We start from the raw sequence: 27,442 nt of genomic DNA on the forward strand, positions 1-27,442 counted from the left end.
TTTGCGCTTCCCAGACGCACGTTTGCGTTTTAGTTACTTTTTTTTTTTGGAGCCGAAATGTTTGACTTTTCCGTGAACAGTGCACTGTTCACGAACCACAAATTTCACATTTCAGCAACTTTTTTCCATTAAAAATGGATCCCAAAGTACTATTCACACATTTAAAAATTATTTTGTTACAATGTTTTTCAGTTTTCAGTTGTATCCAAACAGACCCTAAGAAGTTGAAAACATAAGAATGAAAGAAATATCCATATTGTTCTTTTTGGTAATTTATACCTCAAACCACAATTATGATAAATGCTAACTAAATACTCAACTTTAAAAAAAAAACATTTTTTAACAGTTTTTATTGAACACTCTATTTTTTAAAAAGGCTCAATTTCATATTCCACTTTTTCAAACCACCACTTTTTTAAAAAGCAAAATATCAAAAAGCTGAACTAGATTCATCCTGTGTCGTCCTGCAATTGCAATACTCTTAACTGCCACACAATAACGCAGGTCTCCTTTGTATTTGGAAAAGTCACTTTTTTACAACAAGTATTTGTTAAGATTTACCAAACACGCAGTTTGTGATGAAAAAAAGTGCATTTACAGGTTTTCACAATTTACTTTAATATCTTTTATGTCCAAAATAATGCTAAACTTAAAATGAGGAATACCAAGATTAGCTACAAACAACTAAACAAAGTTCTAGAATGGATCAGATCCCCTATCCCAAACAAAAAAGATCTAATAAACAGATTACGTCAAGCAATAATCTTTTCTAAATTTGACATGAAAAGTGGATTTTGGCAAATCTAGATTCACAAAGAATATATATATATATATACACACACACGTGTGTGTGTGGGTTGGGGGGGGGGAGAGAGGGGGTGTTTGGAAAATCCTAAACCAAGTGCTACACTGAATTTCTTCATTTAAGCACCGATCAGCACAATTGACCCCAGAAGTGGCCGCCTCTGGCGGTCCATTGAGGTCGGCGTTTGAACACCCCACAGCGGATTTAGTTTAGAGGCTTGCACGCAACGTGCACATGCAAGAAGGATAATGCTAATCATTGAGGAGAAATAAATCAAACTTATTCACTATTTCAAAACTCAGAAAATAACAACGTTGATCAAGAAGTCCATCGTCAAGTACAGTTCAACGCGGAATCACCCTCATATATCCAAAATGCACATCATCATAAAATCATCTTAAGTTCCCAGTTGTCTCCCTCCCACCCTATGGTGCCCAGTACCCTGCTTTACATAAAACAACCTTGTGTCTTAAAAATTTACTTTTATATAACCCCAATTCTCATTAATCTAGCCCCCAACGCCTAAACAAAGAGAACATCTTATTAGCTATTAGATACCACAGAACAATTTGGGAGGGAGATATTCATGAACAACAAGGACATTGGTAATGAGACATCTACAATACGTCCCCATGCAAAATAAGTTTCACTGGCGATCTGGTGTAATCTGGCAGGTGATATATCAAGTGTATCCTTTTCAGGCTTAGTCGAGCTTCACATTAGAATACAGAAGGGTGTCCTTTGTGATGGGCATATTGAGAAGGAAGTATACCTGCAGAGAAATAAAGACAAATAAGTTAATGACGATTTTGCCACAAGTCAATTATAAATGCTATCCACTTAAATACCATTCTAGCCCAAAACATAGAAAATCCAGAAAATCCATAATATGGTCTAACCATCTCCTACTTGCAGCATCCAAGTCAAATGCAAAAAAGCTCACATGATCCACAAAATCGATCAAAAGACACCAAATAAACAATGTACACATAATCATTAAAACAACAAGCCTAAGTCCCAAATTTTTGGGGTCATCAACGGATCCACAACAGATTAGTTAGGGTCAGCCATATGTATTCTTTTCCTCCATTTTATTATATCTGAACTGCTTCTCAAAAATATTATATCTGAACTCATACACTCTGTTACTTCCCTAATTGTCATATCTTATTTTTTTACTTCTACTGATGTTCTTTTTGGTCTTCCTCTACATTTTTTCATTCCCTCTACTTGGATACATAATCATCAAAAACTACCTAAGACTTTCCTTTGATTTTTTTTATTGGCCAAAAGAAACTTCTAAAGAATTACAATCTGAAAATTAAAAGATCAATAAATTCTACCAAAGAAGAACAAGAACTGCCAAACACGGATATCCAATCATTCGAAGTTCTCAATATTTGGGTACTATGTGAATTTCCTAGACCAAAGTGATGGCTAACAGTACCGATAATATAATTTAAACTACTGTTGAATTATGTATAAAGTCACCTAGTTTTACAAGATCATATATATAAATCAACAAATAAATAAATAAATAGATAAATAAGAGAAACTGCATTGGATTTTGACATCTAAACTGCATTGCTTTTGCTAGTCCTTTGTTTTTTAACAATCTCACAGAGAAAATGCTGGTAGCAAATCAGGAACTGATACAATCTGCGGATTCTAAAGTCTACTTTGTAGCCTTAAGTCAACTACTACGGAATGTGACAAGTTAATTTCAAATGCAGGGCTGGTTTTCTTTTTGACCAGAAGCTCAATAAGACTCATTTAGAATGCACCTAACCATTTCATTAGTTTACAATCAATTATTTTTTCCTAGTTCCCTCAAGTATTTTTTATTAGTAAGTTAAGCATGCACCCAATGGGTCTTGGACCCATGAGGGGAGGAGGTGCCAGTTGGGCTAGAGCTCATTGGCAGTTCCCTCAAAATTAAAGATACAGAATAAGGAAACTTGTGCTTTTTTCTAGCAAAATATGTGCATGCATGTGTACATAATGTGTGAACACACTCATCTTGGGTTGCATTGCATAGAGCTTTTGACCAGTACTGGTTTTCAGTTTAAATTGTGTAAAACATGTTGGTAAGGAAAAAAGTATTTTGTATCAAATAATACCACATCATCCATATCAAAATCCAATAAATGAGAAACGTATGCAAAAATAACTACCCATTAACACGTCTTTCATTTGTTAGTGAGGTAGTTATTTCTTCCAGACATGTCTCTCACTTACTGGATTTGATACCGTTGACGTGGTATCATTTGATATCCAATACCTTCTCGCTAGTAAGCCTTTATTTAATTTCCAATCTTACCCCTATGAAGGTTGAAATGAGAAGAATAATTCCGGTGAGCCAGGCAAGTGTCCACCTAACCAACACCACTTGTGGATCAAACTCACTATGGGAGCCTTCTGTTTCCACCAACCAGCGTGCAGATGGCTGAGAAGTATACATCACATTCAACAGCTTGCCCGACTCTGTGGGAGGTGTCCCACGAAAGAAGATGACTCCAACAATTTGACCTGTCATATAATTAATTACCACTGATTTAAATGATACCCGGGGGGAAAAATTTCAACCAATTTGAATTTATAAGGAAAAAGAAAAGGTGATCACTAAATAAAATTTGAAAGATAGCAGAGATCACACATGATCATTAATCTTCCTAAATACATAGTTGCATCAAAAGGGATCTGCTCATATGAAGTTTGTGTTTAAATTCCACTAGTTTACTATTCCACTCCTTTACATTAATCAAACCCCAAGGTTATCGTAGAAACAGAAAAAGAAATTGTAACACTGATAACATTATGTGAAGCCTATCAGGTAATTTGAGAGTTTTATAGTTAAATTGGCATGGCAGCATGGCATGACAAAAGCCACAAAGCTAAAGCTTAAGATCATGTAATGACTTCAAAGAAATAAGATAATTGACCTTTGTATGCTTCTTGGAATGAATCAAATATCTTGGACAATGTAGCTACCAATAGATCCACTCCATGCTTAGAAACACCATCAGATCCATATTGCTCTGACAAAGCCTGTTTTCATTGTGAAATTTATAAATAAATAAATAAACAAACAAACAAACAAATAAATATATATATATATATGTGTGTGTGTGTGTGTGTGTGTGTGAAGCTAAAATCTATAAATAATAGCACAAATAGTAAGCATAATAGACACACACATATACACAGTGAGAGAACACAGAGAGAGAGATATATTATAACTGACAAATCTCAATAGTCTAAGTTAAGCAGACAAAGAGAGAAGAAAGATCAGTCAGTCCCCAACAACTAAAAAGAGGGTACTACTTGGCTCATCCCCAATCATGATAAAGCAATGCCCTTGAAAGCCTTATGAAACCAAAGATGCTAGAAGAGGTTCTTACTTTGCTCTAAACCTCAAGAGACATTGAGCTCATCTCAACATGAATCCTATCATTTTATTCTTCAAAGGTCCACAGAATTACATAAAAAATAACAGCAAAGGCCACTTTCTTTCAAAGATCAAATATTTAATAAGTCAACTACACAGGTAATTGAAGCAAGGAAATTCAGGAACCCCAGATCAAATTACACATAAGATGCTGCAAGCTACAATGAACAAATGTGTACATCAAATTTTCCCAGCTAGTACAAAGTCACCTACTGAACGCTTCTAACAAGGAAGTGGAAGGCTACCCACATTGTGTAGTCTACTGTTATAGTTTAATTAATAAGACAATAAAATGTACTTAACAGAAAATAAGAAAATAAAATGTGAAATCCGTAAAGGATGTTTCCAAGAATAAGCCTCTTGAATCTAGCAACTGTTGTTCTTGTTATTCAAACTCATAAAAATCTGCAATAAATTGGATTGCATAACAAAATTTAAAAGATTAAAACTAAAAGAATAACGGGGTGTACCACCTTAAAGCCATTAAAACAGCCTGTTATCAACTCAGCTGGACTTCGTGTACTTTGTGCCAAATCTTCATGCAACTCTACTGCCCTTCTAAAATTGCGAATCAGAGACAGAAGACTTACAATAAAATCCCTATCTGCTTTCTGAAAACAAATGAAATTTAATTTTTTGAATCAAATGCGAGAAATTTCGTTACTAAAAAAAATAGAATCATCTCTCAATAATAAAATGGATAGACATGTAGAGAAAAAAAAATCCTTAGTAAACCTTTGACATATGGAGATTCATGTTGGCACCATCTGCCAAGGGGATAGTTAAATCCCCATTTAATGGCTCCAGGGAATCGGCAATATAAGAACCATCCATCCAAGATGCCTAAACAGAAAAAAATAAAAATAAAATAAAAAAGTATTAGAAGAAGAAAGCTAGGTCCCAGATGTGAAGTTGTGAACAAAATGAAGCAGTACAAGAAAGGAAAAAACAGCATGAAAATGAAATCCAACGTATAATAACATCAGTGATGACTCACAAATTCACCAATTTCCTTGTCAGTATAATCTGCCAAAAATTCATCCAGGGAAAACACGGAGACTTTGTTTTCATCTTTGGCAAATCATACAAGTTAAATGTCAGCAGATTATGATAAAATGATCTAGATGTAAAAAAATCTCATATTCTTAAATTATATTTTCCAATCATAGATGTTTAGAAAAGATTACGTACCTGGAAGTTGAATGTCAGCAGCTTTCTCCAAACCAAAACTAACCTTTCTCTCAGACGCACTGCTGAACATGGCATTATTTGAGTTGACCACTAGCTTAGGATCTGAAATTATAAAAACATTAATCTAAATACTAGGCCAACAAAATTACAACAACATAATAAAACTGAGAGTTATAGTTGTCCAAAATGCATTTCAAAAAACCTGTTCCTTGGACTTCCAGGATAAAAACCGCACGAGGCCTATCAAATGGATTAGGCTTGAGAACCTCATTCAACTGCAAAAGACAAACAAAGTTGTGAACCAAGCCAAACATGAAGACAGTTGAAAATCCCATTTCACTTAATAAGAATTTCAATAACCTTAGATGAACCAGCAGCTGAAAGTGTCAAGGGTGGTGAAAAACCAAGTAAGACTGATACTGCAGCTCCAACTTCTGAGGGCAACATTGAATCAGGCTGTGAAGAGTAAAAATGGGTACATATGGTGAGAAGATCATATGAAGGCATCCATCGATTGTCCCCTGCTGTGAATAACTAAATTCATGTGCTAGAAGATGATATCTACCAAAACACCATAAAATTCAAACATTTTTTGATTTGTTTGGACATAGATGTTTAAAGGGAAGGATTTGGATTTCAATTTTAGTTTAATAACTTGAATAAAGTATGAGATGCCTAATTTTTTACTATTTATCAAGTTAACGGAGGGATTTGAGCGTAATCAATATGTGAATTTGAAATGAATAGATGTAAGATGTCAATTCAAATCCATAATTTCAAAAGTGTTATTGTTTGAGCAAAATCTCAAAAGCTCACATAATCATTTTTTGATAAGTAAAAGCAACAGTCCTACAAGCCAACAACTAGGCTATTAGTTAAAAAAGCTCACATAATAATGTGTTATGAAATTTAATATTAAGCAATTTATACCAACAACTGATTTTCAAATCCGTGATTTCAAATCGACAAATCCAAACGAACCCTTTATGAATATATGTATATGATTATAAATAAACTGAAAAACTACCTTTTCTAATTTTCTTACTTTTTCAAACATTAATAAAGAATTTTCATACCTTTCAGCTAAGAGCTTTGTAGTTTAACTGGTTGGCACTTCTTGGTGTTTCTAAAGGAGACATCTAGATTCCCCATCCTCCAATTATTGAATTATAAAATAATAATAAAAAACGAAATTTCATACATTTGCAACTTAATAAAATGCCAGAAACTCAGTGTTTCTTAAGATTGAATTATAAAATTACTGTTTCATATAGATATTGTTCTCCAACAACAAAACATTTATGATAAAAAAAAAAAGTTTCTTTATGAAAAAAAAGGGGTATATGAACTACAGAGTGATCAGAAATGGCATTGATGCATAAAAAAAAAAAAAATTAAAATTATCAAAGTTTGATGCCTAATTCTTTAAAATCGAAACTAAACCACGACACATACGAAACACTAAAAAGTCAATAAAATTCCTAAGCACCGCACAGGATGCACATGTAACTCAACTTGTTCAATCTAAGATTGAATTTACATTTCCGTAAGAAAAAAGAAAAAAGAAAAAAGAAAAAAAGAAAGTAGCGTAGTTGATAAAGAAAAAAAAAAAAAAAAAGAACAAGGAATGACCTGAACGACATCGTTAGATGATGGAGTGCGAAGAAATTGGCGAGTTGAGCTATCGATGAAGAAAACGGAAGCAGTATCTTCAGCCTGTAAATCGAAATCAACCAAATTGAAACGGAGAATTTAATCAATAGATCCAATCCAATTTCGTAGTAAATTTAGGCAGAGATGAGGTTGAGTGAGAAAGAACAAACCCTAGATTGCGGGCAGAGAAGAGAGGATAAGACGAACAGGTAGAAAATGCTGCCAATGCGAAAATCCATTGGAGAGATAGAGGGAGAGAGTCTGATCTGGTGGTTTCCTGGGGACGATGAAGAGAGCGAGTTTCGGTTTCGGTTTCTTTACGGCTTTAGGCTCGCAACGACGTCGTTTAAATCGAAACGACGAAGTTTCGTTTTGTTTTTCGGTGTGTGGGGTCCGAAAAATTGGAGTTTCTCTTTTGTTTTTGGTTAGTACTAGAGAAAGTTGGAGTTGGCATTTGGCAATGTGTCTCTATTTGAATGGGTTTCCAACCACGCAAACGCAATAGTTGGCCCGTTGAGTTTGGGCCTCTTTGGTGGTGTTTTGAACTTTCAATGCCCCCAGTTTATACCAAAGTGATAAAGATTTTTTTTTTCTTTTTTTCTTTTTAAGTGAGAAATGATAATAGATGATATTATAAAATTTCATTATGTATCATAATTATTACGCATAAAAACATACAAAGTGTTGTTATTTTATTTTTTAAGTACTTATTTTAATATGAGATCTTTTTACCTCTATAACAAAATCTCATTATATTTTTATAACAAACTGATGTGTTAATATTTCATCAAACCTTTATCGGATTGACCATGCAACAACATATAATATTGATGAATCCTATTTAACACCCGCACACATATCTACCACAAGGCTATAATTGACAATTTTATTGAAGATGTTATGTCAAAAATTTGTTGTGATATCACTATTGGTCCCAATGGGTAGATGGTAGTATAGTGAAAGTGGAAATTATGTCAAAATTTTGTCCAAAGGGAAGGAATGGAATGAAGTTGCTTAATAACCTTATGCCTATTTATAGACAACAAGGTAACATTTTAGGGAGAATACAATTCTTTGAGCAGTTTTCCTTTTTCAACATTTGTGACCCTTGTAATATCTCTCTCATGGGTTGTGGTTATTCACTTGGCAATATCTCTCTCATGGAAATATTTTCCTTCCCAAGTAGCTCCTATAGTGTGTGTCGGGGGGCGGTTTTTTACGCGTAGCCACGTGTCTTTTGTTGGAGGTGTGACTTTGCTAGGCCCGGATTTGTTTTGGGGAGTCCAATCTGGAACTCGACATTGGGCCGCATAGACCAATGGCTTTCAGTGCATTTTAAGCCTACAAAATAGATAAGGCCCAAAGTCTCAGAATCATGATAAATATAAATAATATGCTTAACATGATAATTTTGATTAAATGATGAGTTGATACGTTATTATTATGTTTATTAAGTGATGTCCAATATTAGAAAGGGGTTAATTAAGTGTCATATATCCGATAATGGGATGAGTCCAATAATCCAAATCCAGCTGCGATTCATGGTTTATGTTCAACATAATAAGGTATGTCCAGCAGTGGTCCATGTCCAAATAATATATGTCCAATGGTAGTTCATTTCTAAAAAATATGTGTCTAGTGGTGGTTCATGTCCAAATAATATATGTGTAACGGTGGTAGATCGATTTGTTAATATGTATGTTCATTAATGAAGTATTAGTGAGATCATGTTTATTAAATAGTGAGTTAATATTAAAATAACTTGCATTCAACGGTACAATAACAATGAATTAACATGTACTTAATAATGTAATCTTGAAGATAGAGAGATTTTGACTTATATTGTATGTTTCTTACTCCAGTTGTATAGCATCACTTTGTTATTTATATGATTTGTGGCTCCAGTCGTATAACGTTAGTGAGCTGATAACATTCCAGCAGTAGAATAATATAAGTACAACAATACAATGATAATAAATTAAAATATACTCAATAGTATAATTTTGGAGATAAAAATATAATGACTTATTTTCATAGTTTTTAGCTCTAGCCGTATAATAGCAGTGGACATAATATTTCAGCAACATGATGAAGTGAGTCCAGCAATGTGGTATGATATTATGAGTCCTTTCATGGTGACTTTCATAATTGAAAGGGAAAAATGGTTAAGTTTGTCCCCTTAATCATGCACTTAAATGATTTTCCCTATGTAATGCTCTTTTAGTTTTTGGTCAAGTATGAGTGATATTGTCTTCCATAAGAAGGGCTTTTAATTTTATAAATTTGTGCCTTTCATATGAATAGCTTTAAGTATTAAAAATGTATGTCTTCAATGAGAATGACTTTAATATGAAGTCTTTGTGCCTTTTAAGAGAAAGGCCTTAGTATTGATGTTCATATGTCTTTCATGAGAAGGGCTTTTATAATATGTTCTTGGAAGAGTGTTTGAACATCTTTTAAGATGTATGGAGATAGTAAGATATATATATGTTTTGTGAGATATGGTGTTTGTAAGACAGATTAGAAATATATTTGAGAAATATGTATAGATAGTTTGTGAGGAATGTATTTGTGAAATATATGAAAGTATGAGATAGATAATATGAAGGTTAAATATAGTAAATACATGAGCTTATAGTTACTGTTGGAGTGGTTTTTTGTGTTATGTCATGGGTTATGTTGCTTTCTAAGAAGAGAGGTATTGTAAGAGAAATAGAGAAAGAGATGGAGAAGTGTTTTTGTTTAGCAAAATGATGAAGTTTCAGAATATTAAAGTGTGGGAGAGATGAGTAGTAGTGTGTGTAATAGGTGTTATCTAAGAAGAAGGATTTTGTAAAAGAGATGAAGAAAGATATGGAGATGTTTAGAGATATGGCAGCAAAGTGAATGAAGTTTCAGAATAAGGGGGTGAGAGAGGGATGGATAGTGGTTGAATTAGTGTATAGCTTGGTTCTCTTTATATAGAGCCAAGTATGTAACTAGATTAGAATTAATTGAAGAGAAATTTAGCAAATAAGGAAAAGTCTTTGATAAAGTAAGTGGTTTCATTAGTGAGTTTTTTTTGTTTTTTAGCCAAACTATTTTATTAGTTAGCCAAGGTTTGAAACTATTTTGGTATCTAACAACTCGAGTGTAACAAACTCGATTTTGGATTGCTAAATCGAATACAGTAAACTCGATTTCAACATCATGCTGCAGTTGACGTGGAAATTTGTCCACGTAGACATAGAACTCGAGTTAGACGGACTTAAGTTCAAACATCTAGAAATTGAGTCCATAGGACTCAATTTAGTTTTGCTTCAGCAACTGAGCGACTTTCTTGTTCTTCCTTTCCTTTTTTTACTTTCTCCAAATACTGTCCCACTCTCCACTTCTAAGCCTCGAAAACCCATGAACAAATCAAATCCAAAACAAATCAAACCCACTCTCCACTCCAACGTGTTCTTCTCCTCCACTGGAGTGGTGGCGAGAAACCACATGTCCGATCTGATTTCCATCGCCTGAAGCTTTCGTCGCTTGGGTTTGGTCAGAATCAGCACATGGGTTGTTGGGTTTTTGCATCGTTGCTTCTTTCTTCCACTGGAGCAGCGGTGAGAAACCACACATCCAATTTGATTTCCATCGCCTGAAGCTTTCGCCACCTAGGTTTGGTCAGAATCAGCGCCTGGGTTGCTGAGTTTTTGCATCGTTGCTTCTTTAGGGCTCGATTTCTATATGACATAATCGATTTCCATGAACGAAAATCGAGTCCAGTAGACTCGATTTCTATGAACAAAAACCGAGTCTATTAGACTCGATTTCCAAGCCTACATGGATAGATCCTCTAGCTCAGCTGCTGGCGCAACTGGGAAATCGAGTATGATGTACTCGATTTATAACCCAAAATCGACAATAAAACACTCGATTTGTTAGATTCCAAAATAATTTCAAACCTTGGCTAACTAATAAAATAGTTTGGCTTTTATAGTTATTTTCAAAAAAAATCCGGACCTTCCTATTTATGGTATTGCAGCTGGAGGCTAAGGATCTTAGCTTAAAATTGTATGATTTCTTTTATCAGACCTTTACTTCTTTGGGTATGACAGCAAGCTGCTGGGATTGGGCATTAATGGGCAAGTGATGTCATTTTAGGACGTGTCAACTACCTAAATTACTACTGGAGCTATTGCAGTTGCTGCTGGAGCTGTTGCAACTTCTGCTGGAGCTGTTGTAGCTTCTGTTGGAGTTGTTGCAGCTTCTGCTGGAGCTGTTGCTAGTATTTTTGGCTAAATTTCCTCTTTTGGAAAATTATATGTTTAGTCCATATATAATTTCGGTAAGTAATAGACTAGTTGGTTGATATTTGATGAAGTTTTAGAGATGTAATTATAGTCTCTTTGTATTTTAACCAAATCTTGGAGAGTAAGGGGAGCATTTAATGCTAGATATGAGATATTAATATATATTTAGCCATGTGCTTGGGATTGATGTAAATGAAAATAATAATATAATTAATATGAAATGATATAATTACATTTTTAAACTTATATTATATGATGGACATTAATTTTTATGTAAAGAGTATGAGGAGTTTTATCATTTTAAGTGTTATGTGATATAAGAGGCTTACCAAATGTTACCTATTGCACACTGACCCGTTAGAGTTCAGGAAATTGGGGAAGACATGCTAAGCAACATGTTTTCTTTTATCAACTTTGAACCACTAGAGCTTTACTGAACATATTTCTTGGCCCTTCAAACCATGACTTCCAAAATTCCCCTGATGAGACTCATGAGCTTGGATCATGAGCCAAAAATGAGATGATGTGCTATGAGCTTGAACCATGGGCTTTGACGCCTTTTTGTGTAAATATGGGCTTTAAAAGAGATTTTCCCAAAATCCATAATAATGTTGATGTGGTACGAGTTGCCAATGAAATGAAGCCATGTGGTGTGAAAAATTTATCCTTAACAGTGTTTATGCGGTACACCATTTTTATAGTATGATAACATCATCACATGCCTTGGCAAGGCTACTAATTTTCCTTTCCCAACTACACACATGACAACATTTTTTTTTTTTGGGCAAGTTTGAATCTATACTTCAAGTTTGATTCTACAGCCGAACTAAAAAAATATGAAATAAAATTAAAAGCGATGAAAAAACAAAAAAGAACTATATTGAGTAATTAACAATAATTATTTCCAATAAATACAAGATTCAAGGTAGAAAAGATTTAATATTACTGATTAACTTTATTTTAATAGCATTTTCTGTGTGAAAATGAGAATCTCATGGACCAAAGCCTTTGATATGTATTAAAGTATAGACAAACTGGCATGAAGCTGAAAACCACTTTTGAACCAATAAAGGCCAACTATTTTTTTCCCGGCCTTATGAGTTATATGACTCATCATCCAGAAAATTATACAGGAAAAATTTCATTCAGTAAACTACCTACAACATTTGATTTTTTGGGAAAAAAAATATCAACAAAATATGCTTGATAAAGTGAAATCATGCATAAACATCATAAACGTCATCCTCAAAGAAAAAATGAAAATAGAAAAAGAAAAAGATGGAAAAGAAAGAAAAGAAAGGAAAGAAAAAAGAAAAAGGAAATGCGGCACGAGCATATATTAAATTACAATTGACAAGCATTACCCTAAAAGTTAATGATACAACGTGAAAGATCAGAAAAGCAAGCAAAAGTAAACTTCTGAAAATACACCGTATCTATCTTTTTGCCCCACCATTTTAATTTGCATAATTGTGTCCTTTTATATCGAGAAACTTCTTCTAGCTCGTACATTAACTATAGCAAATCTTCGTGTCCAAAATTCTCTTGTAACAGTAAGTGAGCTATATATATATTATACAAGAGTTTTAGACTATGGTGCAGTGTGCACAAACTATGGAATTCAATTTGGCTTAATGAGTATGAGTACTGACCACTGAGTAGGAGTGTAGGACTCAAAAGTGAGAAACTTTTAGTTAATTTTTTGGGCCATATGTATATCGTAGTTCATGTTTGAATTGGGTGTTTTGCACTCTAAATCTAACTGCCACAACCGCATGTAAATGTAAGCAGACACTATGATCTATGATGCATGGTCTTCATCGGGTGCATGAGTGTAGTTCTTAGCGTTTATATAGAGTTCCGTATCTCCAACTGCCACTAGCAGTTTTGTGAGATGGAATGTTCTGTTGATAAAAAAAATCTGGGCTTGTGTCCCACATCGGGTGCGTGAGTGTAGTTCTTAGTGTTTATATAGAGCTCTGCGTCTCCAACTGTCACTAGCAATTTTGTGAGATGACGTGTTCTGTTGATCAAAAAAAAAAAAAATGATGCATGGTCTTATGCATTGCAGACGTAATTAGGCGACAAGCATTTCTAGAGTATTTATTTCACAAGATCTAGTTTTAGTGAGATTTCATATTCCTATTTCACACCAATAAGATAAGATTTGAATTATGCATTCGACCAGCTAGCATGATAAGACTTAGCCTTTTGCCTTTGGAGGGCGTTTGTTTTTCTTTTAATCTTCCTTTTCCTCCCTGCTTTTACAAATTTAACTAATCAAAGTCCTTGCATGTTGATTGTGCCTATGGTCAAGGATTCCTATTAATCAGGCCAATATAATACAAAAGGCAAAACATTTATCATATTTCTTCTATCTTTGTATCCATTTATCCGTAGTTGACTTGCATGAAGGCCCAGACAACACATAGCTAAACCTTTGTTTATCTTTTTTAACATGGTTTGCGCCAAAAAGAATAATATTGGGGTTAACTTCAAGTGTTGTTGTACTTTATTATAATGTGGCATGACAATGGCCATACACAAGTTTTGGAATTTATTAGATGCTAGCTAAATTGATTTTCAACCGGCCTTCAACAAGCCATCTTCATGATTACCGATTATTATTATTTTTTATTTTTTAGAGGGTAATTACATATTGTCACCCTAAACTATATCCCCAATTACACTTTGCACTCTAAACTTTCAAAGTGCACAGTTAGCACCCTAAACTATAACTCATGTTACGCTTTGCACCTCGTCATTAATTCTGCTGTTATCTTAGATGGAAAAGCAAAATTTATGGTACAAAATATAATTGGGACTATAGTTTAGGGTAACAATTAACAAAGGATAATTTTTCATTTGTTTCTAAGGGATTGAAGACAAGGATAATTAGATCTTTTTACATAATGTCATCCAAGATAACGGCATAATTGACGGCGGGATGCAAAGTGTAATGTGGGTTATAATTTAGGATGCAAAGTGCAATGCTTGACTTAACGCCAACTTAAAAGTCACAATGCATTTTTTTTTCTCCATAAATGAGTTTTAGCCTTGAGTAAGAGATTCAAACTTTCAAACTAATAACGTCTGTTTATGAGAAATGCTCTCCAATCTAATGTGTTACACTTATATTCAGAAAAATATAATTCCGTACCCTTGCTATATATGTTGTCTAAAAAAGATGGGAAAACTGCTACTATGCGTACAAAATTAATGATTTTACACTTTATGATTTCAGGGTAAAACTTATATATACAATATGTACCTTGGGTGAAGTACAGGGGCGTAGCCAGGAATACATACTTGGGGGGGCCGGGTTGTAACAGAGATATACTAAATATAATTCTTAAGTCTATTGGATACAAAATTATCAACTTTCATATATCATTATATACTTGAACATGTTGGGAATTCAACCGAAATTCCAAACCTGTGAGAAACAAAAAAATAGAGAAAACGAAACGCCAAAAGTAAAATAATCACACGCACAAGACAGTATTTACGTGGTTCGGCAATTTGCCTACGTCCACAGAGTTGCGGAGATTTCACTATTATCAAAGAAAATTACAATGTGCGGCTACAGTGTTTTTCTTTCTCAAAAACAACAACAAGACAAAACCCTAATCACCAAAAAAACGGCTCTTATATCCTGCGCACAGGATTCACAATGGGCTACAAAACGGGCCAAAAATTTTTTGTCGGCCCAAGCCTCCGCTCCATGGACTAAGCCTCAGTAAATCTCCCATTACTCGGGTCAGGTCGGGTCATCAACCGGATCAAATCATGCCTGATGACGATTTTTCATGGAATAAAATTCATCCATTATCATCTCTATAGTGAAATTCTCTGCAATTTCCTTCTCTATATAAACTATCATATTATTTGCCAAAAGCTCATCCTCCATTCTATTGCGAAGTCTTGTTTTTAACAACTTCATAGTTGAGAAAGCTCATTATGTAGTTGCTGTAGAAACTGGAAGGGCCAACACAAGACGAATAAGTCTATCAATCAAAAAATAGATTTTAGACTTTCCTAAAATTTTTAATCCCCTACATAGCTCGGAAATTGTACTCATATTCTGAAAATTTGGATGTTTTATCACATCAAGCTCATAATGTTGCAATTAAGACTCCAAAAGTTCTTGTTCATGTTCAGTGAAATCTTGAGGATAATATTTCTTAACCAAATTGCATATATCAACAATTTTGAATAATCTAAAAGCATCCTTGGGATTTAAAACTGAACTAAGAATGACAAGTTCCGTTGTTAGCTCACAAAATCTACTTTTCAATTCTTGCAATTGAAAGTCTATTGCAACTGTAAATATGCCCATTCTAAAATGATGTTCCATTGTTAAATCGTCATCTTGACGACGATATCTACCTCGACCTTTAGTGTAACGAGCATTCATATCAGGAATATCAATTTCATGTTGCTCACAAAATGATATAACACTAGCAAGTAAAGGCTCCCATCCATCATCTCTCAACTTTTGAATAAGTGATTTTGTAGTTGAAACTAAATGCATGACATTTAAAAGGTCTTGAGAATGTTGTTGCAAAGCTTGACAAAGAACATTAGTAATTCCCATTATCTCTTTCATCAAATGCAAGATTAAAATAAATTCAAATGATGTTAATACCTGATAAGCTCCCTCGGCATCACCGCGTTGTTTATAGTTAGCCCCTTCCTCAGAGATAGTGTTGATAACTTTGCAAGTAGCATCAAACATTTTAATCAAACTACAAATAGATTGAAAATGAGATCCCCACCTAGTATCTCCAGCTCGTTGCAAAGTACCAATCTGGTTTGCACCTCTTCCAGTCTTAATTTCATTAGAAGCAATCATATTCTCAACTTGTTCTGCTTGAGCATGTTGCAATTCATCATTACGCTTACTAGAACCAACAACAATATTGATAATATTAACCAAATGATCAAAGAATTGATGAACATCTTTTACTTCTCTAGATGCTGTAACTAGAGCTAATTAAAACCTATGAGCCATACAATGTACATAATAAGCATATGGGCAATCTTTAAGAAAAAGAGCTTGTAATCCATTCCATTCACCACGCATGTTACTAGCCCCATCATATCCTTGACCTCGAATATTTTCAATGTGGAGGTTGTAACGAGAAAGGACAGCACATATCTCTTTCTTTAAAGTCAATGCAGTAGTGTCTCTAACATGCACAACATGAAAGAAAAGCTCTTTAATGAAACCTTCTTTATCAACAAACCTCAAAATGATGGCCATTTGCTCTCTCTTCGACTCATCCCGGGCTTCATCAACAAGAATGCAGAATTTTGCATCCCCAATTTCTTCACGAATAGCATTTCGCACATTACTAGCAAGAATATGCAAAATCTCCTTTTGAATTGTGGGTGATGTATATTTGGCATTTCCTGGAGCATTTTCCAAGACAACACTAGCTACTTTGCCATTGAAAGTTGATGTGAATTTTATCAATTCAATAAAATTACCTCTATTTTTTGAATCAAGGCTTTCATCATGACCTCTAAAAGCACAAGCTTGGAATGCTAGCCATTGAGCACACTCTATTGAGGTTTTGAGCCGCAACCGATTATTCTCTAATTCTTTTGATGTTTGTTTCTCAATTAGCTTGTCAATATGTCGTGAATAATTCTTTAAATCCTCACAACATTTCACAGCAATTTTATGTGGGGAGTTTGGTTCTTTCCCTTCATGACGAATTAAAGGACAATTCATTCCATCTTTCACCTTTTTCCAATTATTAAAACCTGTTGAAATGAATGCATCTGATCCGGGACTACCTATTGGTTTCTTACTAAAAAGGTAGCAAGGTAGACAATATAACGCATCCATTGAAGGTGAGTATTCCAACCAATCCTTATGTGAAACAAACCATGAAGGTTGAAATCGACGACGATGAGTATCATCATTGTATGGATAGACTATATCTTTAGGTTGGTATGGACCTTCTATGAGATAAGCTCGTCGGATTTCATCTTATTTGTTGATAGGAAATTCACATATTTGTTTACGTGTTCCTAGATCACGATTTATCTCTTCAGATTGAAGTTTTGGACATTTGGAGGGGTGCTTGTCAGGCATCGAAGTATTAACATTTGTTTCTACAGCCATAGGTGTCCTAATTTCTGAATTGCTAACATCTTTTTTCTTAAAGAATGCATCAATTGTTTTTCGTTTGCTCATAATTCTTTTAGTTTTAAGAATATGACTCAAAAATTAACCTGAAAAGAATTTTAAAAAATAAAATTTTAATTAGAAATTTTTGCTTAGTTATATGAATGTTATTCATACTTAAGAAAAAAATAAAATTTCCACTATAATTTAAACAGTCAACCCATTTTTAATACAACTTTAATTAATAATAACCCCTCAAACAAAAACAAAAATAATTTAATTAATTTGTCTTTTATAATGTATTGGTTAATTTAATTATATAGCTTTAATTATTGTTGTTTAGCGTAACAATAAACTATATTGCTTTAATTTATTTGTCATTAATTATAATGCTTTAATTTGTTATATTGTTTAGCCCCTTGTACATATTACATTAAAAGAGCCAAACATTATACATTCCATGTGCAGCACAATAATTAAAGCAGTGTAATGTGCTGCACATTACATTACTTTAATTATTGTTTACCTGGCCCCATGAGCCCATCTAGCCCCTCCCCACCCCACTCAACAGACAACAGACAAGCACAACATGCGCCCCAATCACAATAGCCAGCTGCAATCAGAAAATTTCGCAATGCCAATCACAAATCACAACATAGTAAACACACGTTACACTAAAGACCAACACACTGACCAACAAAAAGGGATAAGATAAAGACAAATTTAAAAAGACAAAAACAAAAAAAAAGCAAAAGCCAACCAATAAAAGAGTGAGATCATATTACAGATAGGCTATTAAAGTTAAAGAATAAAGAGACTCAGAGAGAGACGTTCATAAATCATAAATTTCATTTCAATTTTTTCATTCAGTCATTCAGTGAGATAGAGAGAGAGAGAGAGACTGAGAGAGAGTCAGAGAGAAAAACCTTGAGGGAGGGCCGGACTGCTGGAGCTGGAGCGGAGGAAGCAACGAGTGAATGAGCAACGCTGCACCGGAGCAGAGGCAGAGCGATCTGCCGTCTGCGATCTCCGATGACTGATCTACCGTCTACGATCTACAATCATTTCATTTTTCATTTCAGTGACAGTGAGATAAAGAGAGAGAGAAAAAGAGAGAAATACCTTGAGGGAAGGCCGGAGGGAGCATCGAGCACCGGAGCAGAGGCAGAGCGATCTGTGATCTGCGATGAGGGGCGAGCGACGACAACGACGACAAGCAAGTTGCGGCGTTGCGGCGATGTGACCGTGGGTTACTGGGTTTGGTTTGCTGGGGTTTGGTTTTGGTTTGTGTATTGGGGATTTTTTTTTTTTAGATAAACACCTCTGTCACTCTGTGTTTGGTTTGCTGTTGAGTTTGATTTGCTTTTGCTGATTTGCTCTGTATAGGCAGTATTGGGGTTTGATTTCTCTGCCACCGATTTGATTTCTCTGCAGCGATGTGATGGGTTCGATTTTCTGATTCTCTGTAATTTTTTTTTTTTTTTGGTTGAGAATCTGTGGGCTTGCTGTGAGTGAGCTACTGGGCTCACCGTGGGCTTCTCTGTTAAATTATTATTATTATTATTATTTTTTATTTTTTTTTTCAGATTTTAGTTCAAATTTTTTTTGGGTTTTTTTTTTTCTTTTTTTGGCTTGAAAGTAGAATAGATATATATATATATATATATATATATATTTTTTTTTTTTAATTTGAGGGTGTTCCTAATTTTTGATTGAGGCCTGAGAGAATGGGTGAGAAATGGGTAGGGGGGGCCTGTTTATTTTTTCTTCATAGTCTAATGGGAATTTTTTTTTTTGCAGGGGCCACGGCCCCCCCAAGCCACTATGTGGCTCCACCCCTGGTGAAGTATATTAAATTTTCTAATTGAATTTGAACACCTTGTTTTAAATTTAATTATTCTTTGAAAAAATAACACTATTATTATCTTATTGATCAATGCAGCCAAGTGTTTGAATTCATGATTTAATCATTTCATATATATATATATCCAAGTTTTAATCATGATTTAATCCTTTCAAATTAATTTGTCACATTCGCATTTAATTAGTTTAGCCTATTAATATTAAAATTAAAATCTTAGCTAAGAAAAAGGAAAACATAAAAATTGGGAAAACCTAATTAACTGCATTATCATGGTTCTGCAATCAGATTTTAATATATGGGTGAACTGGTATTTGACAAGAAACTGATGCAGTTAATTACTGCCCATTGGGCATTCCAAACAAAATATATATATGTGGGGATGGGGAGATTACAAAGTGATCCATAATTGGACCCCTCAAAATGGGAACATGGAAGGAAAAAGGAGACAAAAAGATGACTTAATTAAATGGGCATTTGCGTGAAAGCTTTACGTGTGTGGAAATGCTTTTCCCATGCATACACACAGACACAGTCATCCTTTTTTCCATTTCAAAAAGGGTCACCCTGGCACGTCATTCACTTTCTCTCCCACAATCCAAAAAGCATATACTTTGATCAATTTTCTTCATTAGGTGAGGTCATTGTCATTGTCATTCATAAAGCGCCAATTATCGGCAAGCATGGAGAGACCGCAATCCCACTCCCACTTACCTTAACCAAGGATATTATGAATTATGATATGGAATTATTATTATTATATATTACTGCCTTTTCTTTTTGTTATTATTATTTATTTTGTCATATATAATTAAACTTGATTAGAAATATTACTTACATAATTAGTACCCGACGGTACTACTGAGGTGAGGTTCCTTGCATTTTCTTATGCACATAAACCATATAGAGGTATCAACCCATTCGGAAATATTATTATTTGATGATGTCATAAATCGTTAGTAAGTCACACAGTCCTCACGTGCTTGAATCAACACGTGCGAAACAAAAACAAAGAAGATCTTGTAGAGAGTATAGGTGTGATACCGGCCAAATAACCTCTAAAGGTTAAGTTATAGAACTTTCGCAACTCTAGAGTTTTAGAGTTGTGATAAATTATGTGTACCTCGGTTTGTGAGGGTTTTGGGGTTTTTATAATAGCATAGGGTTGACATCCGTTCCTTAGCATAGAGAGTCTTTCTTTGTAGGGAAGATCTTCATTAATATGCGTGTCTTGCGAGATCCTTTCCTAGTAGGAATCTCCATTGATTAGGGTTAGTCGTGGGGCACAAGATGTTTCCTTATAAACTCGTGGAGGCCAAGCAAAGTCATGTTAGATCCATCAAAGGTTTACTTATACCCTTCAGCTTCCTTCCATCAGCTTCTTATCTTGTCTATGCATTCTGGTTGTCTCATTCGAGACGCAGCCGTCGGCCTTGAGGTGGAACCGTCGGCTTGATGATATCGTCATTTATGTTGATGAATGTACAAGTAAGGTTGACGGGTTCATTAGGACCGCCAGCTTTGCCTATATGAATGAGTTTATCAAATTTCCAGAATTATCCTTATCATTATCATTATTATTTTGGGTAAATAAATGAAATTATATGTATCAAATTGTTATTTTCATTGCCCTAACAATAGCCAGCCATCAGCCATGGTAAGTAATATGTAATCATTACGATACATAACTTGCGATTGTAATGTTTTTTATTTATCAATTGATTGATGTAAATATTAGTTAAATAATTAAATTCAAAGTTTCTTAATAATTTGAATTTTTAGAATAAGTGATAATTTATTAAATCATATATTCATTCTAATTTTCATTAAAAATTGAAAAAAAAAAAAAAACAGCATATACTAATTGAGGAAAGGAAAAAAAAAAAAAGGAAAAAGAAAGAAGACGAAAGTGAAACTAGCAACTAATTCCATATGTTAGCCAGTTTTTTTTTGGGGGGGGGGGGGGGGGTGGGGGGGAGGGGGGATGTTGAAAGAATGAGAAGAATGTTAACAGCTCATCGTGATAATGTTGAGGGGGGTTGTATAATTGTCAATTTGATGTGATCAGTATGCTATTATTGCTATATATGTCGTGAAAGTACTTGCATTAGAAAATAAGATAAGATGGATGAAACGACGTCTATAGCCACTTATTTATTGAAAGCGGAAATTGGACAAAAACAAAAGTTTCTTTTAATTCAACTTGTTCTTTCCATAAAAATCGTTTCTGCAAGACAGTATGAGCCTATCTTGTTCTGGCATGACGAACAAGATATTATGTACGCGTAGTAGCTATTTCTCATAAGCATTTTTGGATTGTGATCTTCATTAATACCAAGTATGGCCTCATTAATAAGGTATTTTTGACCAAGAATCTTGTATCTCAATTGGTTAGCACCTCCTGCAATTTTTAAAAGAGACATCGAGAGTTCAAATAACCTAAACCCTCAACTATTGAATTATTGAAAAAAAGAAAAAGTGTTCCTCCATTATGTAAATGAAGCATATATATATTAAATTGTCAATTTGAAATGCATTTATAAGCCAGCTTATTGTTTATTTTTTTTACTATTTTTGAGTCCCACATGAGTTACTTATTTTATTTAGACTAACTTTTCTCTAGCTACATTACTTTTTATAAAATGTTTTCAACAAGAAAACTAGGTAAGCTACTTCCAAATGAACACTAAGACGTTCTTTTTTTTTTTTTTTTGAGAAGAAATATGTTATTCAACTAAGGACAAAATTTAAGTTCAATGTTTCGGTATATATTAGATTCTCCAATTAAATCTATTCATATGGTTGCATGGACTAATAAATCACATGATTGATTTTAATGCCACATGCATTGAGTAATACAATCATATAATTAAGTTTAATTGAAAATTTAAGGCACAATATCTAAGAAACTGTATTTAAATTCTATCTCAAATTAATTATACTACCAATCAAATAGGATATCTCTCAATTTATTTTATTTTAATTTTGTTTTCTAATTTTTCTTTCGAGGAAGCTCTTCAAATAAGAGACTACACTGAATAAAGATTACATTAGGAATAATAATTTTTATTATTGGGAATAGAAGACATTGTAATGGAATAACTATTACTATTCATAAGTTTGGTTGTTACATATAGAAAGCTTGTAAAAGATGATGTATAAAGAAATTTTATATTTTTGAAAATATATTAATTTTAAAACCTATTACATGCACTAAGGAATAGCTAATACATTCATTTTAAAAATGAATAGCTATTTTTCAATTTAAAGAATAATTATTTCAATGTAATAACTAATCCATGTAATAAAAATGCAACTAAATAATCGAATTGCTATTACGCATGAATAACTATTCCATTACAGGAGCTATTACAGCATATATACCAAACGTACCTTAAAGGTTAAGGAATGTTACGCTTCACATTATATTTATGATTTTATGATTTCCAAAATGGGAGATGCACTCGCTTTGATTACCCGAGTGGGGAAAAAAATATTGTGTAATTAATTGCATGTCCATGTCCATGTGAAATTAATCAATTGAACAAAGGCCTCATAAATTATTAAAAAAAAAAAACCAATTTGAACAAAGAACATCCAACATAGGCATTTCTGATCATAAAAGATTTTTTTTTTTAGATTTAATTGGAAGTGGGCTATTGGCTTACCTATCAAATGGAGATGCAACTCTTTTTTCTCATTTTTTTTCCCTTCCTCCTTATCTTTTAGTATTTTCTCAACAACCAACTAATTAGCTCCCTTACTTCAAATAAAAACGCCCTTAACATACGGCCGGGAAAATGCCCACGTGGAAGTTTTCAACATGAACTTCCTTGCAGTTTGTTCAGAACTAGTTCTTGTCCTTAGAATGTGAGAAGTGAGAACTCAAGTGTATGTTACTATGTTTGGATTAGTTTTGTTTTTCTCAAAATATTATTTATTTATTTGTTGAAATTAAAATTAACAAAAATACAGTTAAACTTTAAATAGTAAAGATTTAAAAATTGTATATAAACAAATCATATATCATATTATATATTATATAATAAAAATTAGATTTAAAAGCCGTAGGTGTGCCAAGTAGCTTTTATCAACGGTTTAGAAACTATGAATATATATATAGTGCCTTATTTGTTGCTTAATTAAGCTAAATTGATCACGTTAAAGTTGGACAATCCTATTTTCTACTCTATAAAGTTAGGATCCATTATAGCTACGGTGCTTCAATCTAAGATTTCTTTCAAAAGGGAAAAAAGTGGCGAACTGAAGGGTACTTTAGAAAAATAAATAAATAAACATCAGCGTGGTTTATTTTCCTTTCCTGGAATGTGGTACTGATGTCTCTTAGAGCATTTCCACACTACAAAAAAACAGGGCTATCCCAGCGTTTTGAAAAGCGCTGGGATAGCCCCAAAAAGCGCTGGGATAGGGTCAAAATTCCTATCCCAGCGTTTTTTTTTCCCGGCGCTTCAAACCGCCATAGTTTGAATGTCGAAATAGGGTCGCCAGACTTGTACCAGCGCTTTTTAAAAGCGTTGGGACAGGTCCCGGCGATTTTCAGACCCTGTTCCGACGTTTTTACTTGTGTCGGGACAGCCTTTACGTAAATGTGAATATAACCTATACCAGCGAAAGCGCTGGCATATAGGTCTTGAACGAATAAAATTTAAAAGGCCTATACCAGCGCTTTTGAAAGCGCTGGAATAGGTATTACCTATGCCAGTGCTTTCTACTACCTATACCGGCGCTTTTGAAGAGCTGGCATAAGTCTTGAACGAATAAAATCTAAAAGGCCTATACCAGCGCTTTTGAAAGCGCTGGCATAGGTCTTGAATCAATATAATTTAAATGGGACCTATGCCAGCGATTTCAAAAGCGCTGGTATAGGTCCTTTTTAAATTTTTTTTTTAAAAAATTTTTTTAGCACTTGTAATGTACCTAAAAAACATATTTTCCAATACCTATTTTATAGCAACTGTAATGAACTACAATTCATATTTTTCAATAGCAAATACCATACCACATTAAACCAAGAAACATATATATATATATATATATATATTTATATTTAATTACACCATATCAATAATTACATTCCAAATGTCTAGAATTTTATACACAAAATAATACATCCCAAGTGTCTAGAATGTTATGAACAAAACAATACATTCTAAACAACTATGTACAATGTTCTACACAAAAAAATACATTCTAACTATATAGAATGTCTTGCACAAAAGAATACATTCTAATTGTCTAGAATGTTATAATAAAGTTTCCAACTATGATGTGTACATATGTATCAAAGTTTGAAACTTTATTATAAATATCAAAATATCATAATAACTACTCCAAAATAGGTGCCAAAAGTATCGCCTACTGCGTATCATCAAATGATAAGTGTTGAGCACCGGGAGATTCGATATCCACTGCAGAATCACCATCACCATCCTACGAATTAAGAAACACACAATGGATTAGTGTACTAAACAACAGAGTTAGTAGCTAAATCACACAATATCACTAGTATTACTACCAAGTGCCACATTAGCAATTAAAAGACACTCAAAATGATTGATTTTAGTTAAGCATATCAATTGGGTATTAGTCTCAATAAATTTCTCAAAAAGAGATTAGTAAGCAATTTATGCAAAAAATTCAATAAGTGATTACTTACAAATAACCTTAAAACAACCATCAATACAAAGAAAAGGAAAATGTTTTCCAAGCTCCCAGTCACAAAACCACAATACAGTTAATAAGTAAAGTAAGTTAAAATGAGGATTTAATAAACAACATAAAAAAAATACTTATGGGGTGACTTTAAATTCAAGGTAACTTCTAAAAACCCATAAATTTACCTTATTGTATTAATAAGCCTGAGTCTAAACTCTAAACAAGCTTAATTTCATTTTTGGAATGAATGAGTTTACCTCACTTTGCTGCTTGCAATAATTCAAGGACAAATAATTTTATTTTTCCTCTATTTGAGGTGGTTGTAATAATCAAGCACTGTAAGACCACCTGAATGATCAATTGATTACTTTGCTGTTAAATCTTTTTTATTATTTTTTTAAATTTTATACTTATAAACATGGGGTAATTACAAGAGAGTTTTGTTTTGGGATGATTTAAAGTGTCGGTTAAAAGACTTAAACTCAAGACATTAGATCATATGAACCTGAAAATTACTAGATTAACTCAATGGGTAACTTAGCTATTCCTAGGGCTGTACACGGTGCGGTGTGGCCGGTTTTTGTGGCCGTTTCTGCACCGCACTGGAATCTTCGGTTTCCTAAAATCCCAAGCCGCCTCCGCGCCTGAGGAACGGTTCTCCGGCAACATCGGTGGCGGTTCCAGTCGGTGCGGTGGTCGGTGTCCACCTGTCTATCACACACACAGATAGGAAGAGAGATCTAAAACCCAAATCAAACCCAGAAAACTCAAGGATTCAAACCACAAATCAAAACTTAGATCAAATCTAAATATCAAAAGATTCAAAACCAATTACAAACCCAAATATTAAAACCCAAACAAGCTCAAGATTCTTGAATCTAACCATCGATTGACTCACCTGCGAAGTCTAATAGAGTAATCGACCACCGGGAAATGAAGGCAGAGACAACACCTTGAAGATCTGACCTGGGTGGCAGCAAAAACAGAGGTGCTTGAAGATAAAAAGCTGAAATGGTGGTGGATTTTGTGTTGTGGGTTTTGTGTTGTGACAAAGAGGAGAGAGGAGAGGGTGAAACTCCAAAAAACGCGGCATCAAGCACTAGTTGTGGCGGCAGCAAGCGGCGACAGCAAGTGGCGGACGTTGAGGGGAGAGAGAGAGGTGAGATGAAGACTTTTGTGGCTGGGACTGGAAGAGGCAGGCGGATGAGACGATGAGCGAGAGATATGGAGAGGCTGGGTAAATAAACTTAGGTTTTTTTATTTATTTAAATCTGATTATAAAAACTACGTCGTTTTGGAGCTGGTATTAAAATTTAATATCAGGTCCTAAAACGACGTGGTTTTAGTGCCAGATTTTATATATATAAAATAATAAAAAGAAAAAAGAAAACCTATCCTTAAGTGAAGTCCAGCGCCGCTTTCTTCTTCTTCCTATTCCTTGCATTTGCTTTCATGGCTTCTTTGGTTTGTCTTCAATCTACTGAAACATGAAAATAAAAAACTGTAAACATTGATACATACATGTTAAATTATAGTGTGTGTATTTATATATATATATATATATATATATGCCGGTGCGGTGCGGTTTCTCGACGGAGTGCCAAACAGCCACCGCTCGCCGCACCGGACGCCCTCGGTTTGTTCAGATCGTCGCCGATCACTGCGCCGAACACCTACGGTGGGCTTGTGAAGTGGTCGGACGGTCGGTACGGTGGGCTTGTGAAGTGGTCGGATCGGTTCGGTGCCGGTCGGTTTCTTCGGTGTCGGTCGGTACCTGAACAGGCCTAGCTATTCCTACCTGCTACACATATATATTTTCTCTTTAAAAGTTCTTGTCAAATTCTGGGCCACTACTTGAGCATATTGTCCTCTCTCTAATCACTCATTTACTTACAACCTTGGTATATTCCTACACCTCATTACAGCACTTTATTCTCATCTTCAATCACAATACTAATCAGTCCAGAAAAGTCATAACACACCAAGCAAAATGCAACCTGACTTGACATGACACCCTCCCACTAATAAATAAATAAACACTAGACAGTAAAAGAAGTAATTATAAATGATAAACAAAAAGAATTTTTATTACTATTATTTTTTGGTAAAATAACTAAAAAGAATCTTTATTTGGATAGAGCAGGTGACTAACAATATTTAGTAAATAGAAAAAGTTCTCCAAAGACATAGCCACCCAATTAGCCCATTTCACAGCAAAATTCATTAGATCAAAACTCACCAATCACCTACACACACAGACACACAAAAAAGCATCATATACTATCCAATAACCCATTAACTTCATAAATTACCCATAAACCATTTCCAAACAAAATTTCATATGATTATTTTGCATCACAGAAACTTCTTGACAACTCATCAATCACCA

General features: G+C 34.0%; 2 protein-coding genes across 2 annotated transcripts; both read right to left on the minus strand.

Moving 5' to 3' along the window:
- Positions 1–1,063: 1,063 nt before the first annotated feature.
- On the minus strand, positions 1,064–7,531 carry LOC115949634. The gene is made up of 11 exons (XM_031066909.1): positions 7,268–7,531; positions 7,077–7,160; positions 5,805–5,900; positions 5,647–5,719; positions 5,445–5,546; positions 5,251–5,324; positions 4,989–5,096; positions 4,727–4,864; positions 3,748–3,853; positions 3,126–3,334; positions 1,064–1,577 (listed from the first exon to the last, which is right to left on the minus strand). The coding sequence occupies exons 1-11, from the start codon at positions 7,334–7,336 to the stop codon at positions 1,509–1,511; spliced, it is 1,128 nt and encodes a 375-aa protein (XP_030922769.1). The 5' UTR covers positions 7,337–7,531; the 3' UTR covers positions 1,064–1,508.
- A 7,975-nt stretch (positions 7,532–15,506) lies between these two features.
- Positions 15,507–17,234, minus strand: LOC115950015 (zinc finger MYM-type protein 1-like). The gene is made up of 2 exons (XM_031067269.1): positions 16,381–17,234; positions 15,507–16,281 (listed from the first exon to the last, which is right to left on the minus strand). Exons 1-2 carry the CDS (start codon positions 17,232–17,234, stop codon positions 15,507–15,509), a joined length of 1,629 nt encoding a protein of 542 aa, XP_030923129.1.
- Between the last annotated feature and the right edge of the window lie 10,208 nt (positions 17,235–27,442).

This window comes from Quercus lobata, chromosome 6, assembly GCF_001633185.2.
Source record: "Quercus lobata isolate SW786 chromosome 6, ValleyOak3.0 Primary Assembly, whole genome shotgun sequence".
Classification (NCBI taxonomy): domain Eukaryota; kingdom Viridiplantae; phylum Streptophyta; class Magnoliopsida; order Fagales; family Fagaceae; genus Quercus; species Quercus lobata.

Coding starts and splice junctions, on each gene's coding strand:
- LOC115949634 (XM_031066909.1), bottom strand. CDS start 7,336: ATGGATTTTCGCATTGGCAGCATTTTCTACCTGTTCGTCTTATCCTCT. Junction 5,720..5,804: donor CAGCTGCTGGTTCATCTAAG/GTTATTGAAATT, acceptor TGTCTTTTGCAG/TTGAATGAGGTTCTCAAGCC. Junction 1,578..3,125: donor TCATTTCAACCTTCATAGGG/GTAAGATTGGAA, acceptor ATTTCTCTGCAG/GTATACTTCCTTCTCAATAT.
- LOC115950015 (XM_031067269.1), bottom strand. CDS start 17,234: ATGGATGCGTTATATTGTCTACCTTGCTACCTTTTTAGTAAGAAACCA. Junction 16,282..16,380: donor GTACATTGTATGGCTCATAG/GTTTTAATTAGC, acceptor TGTTGGTTCTAG/TAAGCGTAATGATGAATTGC.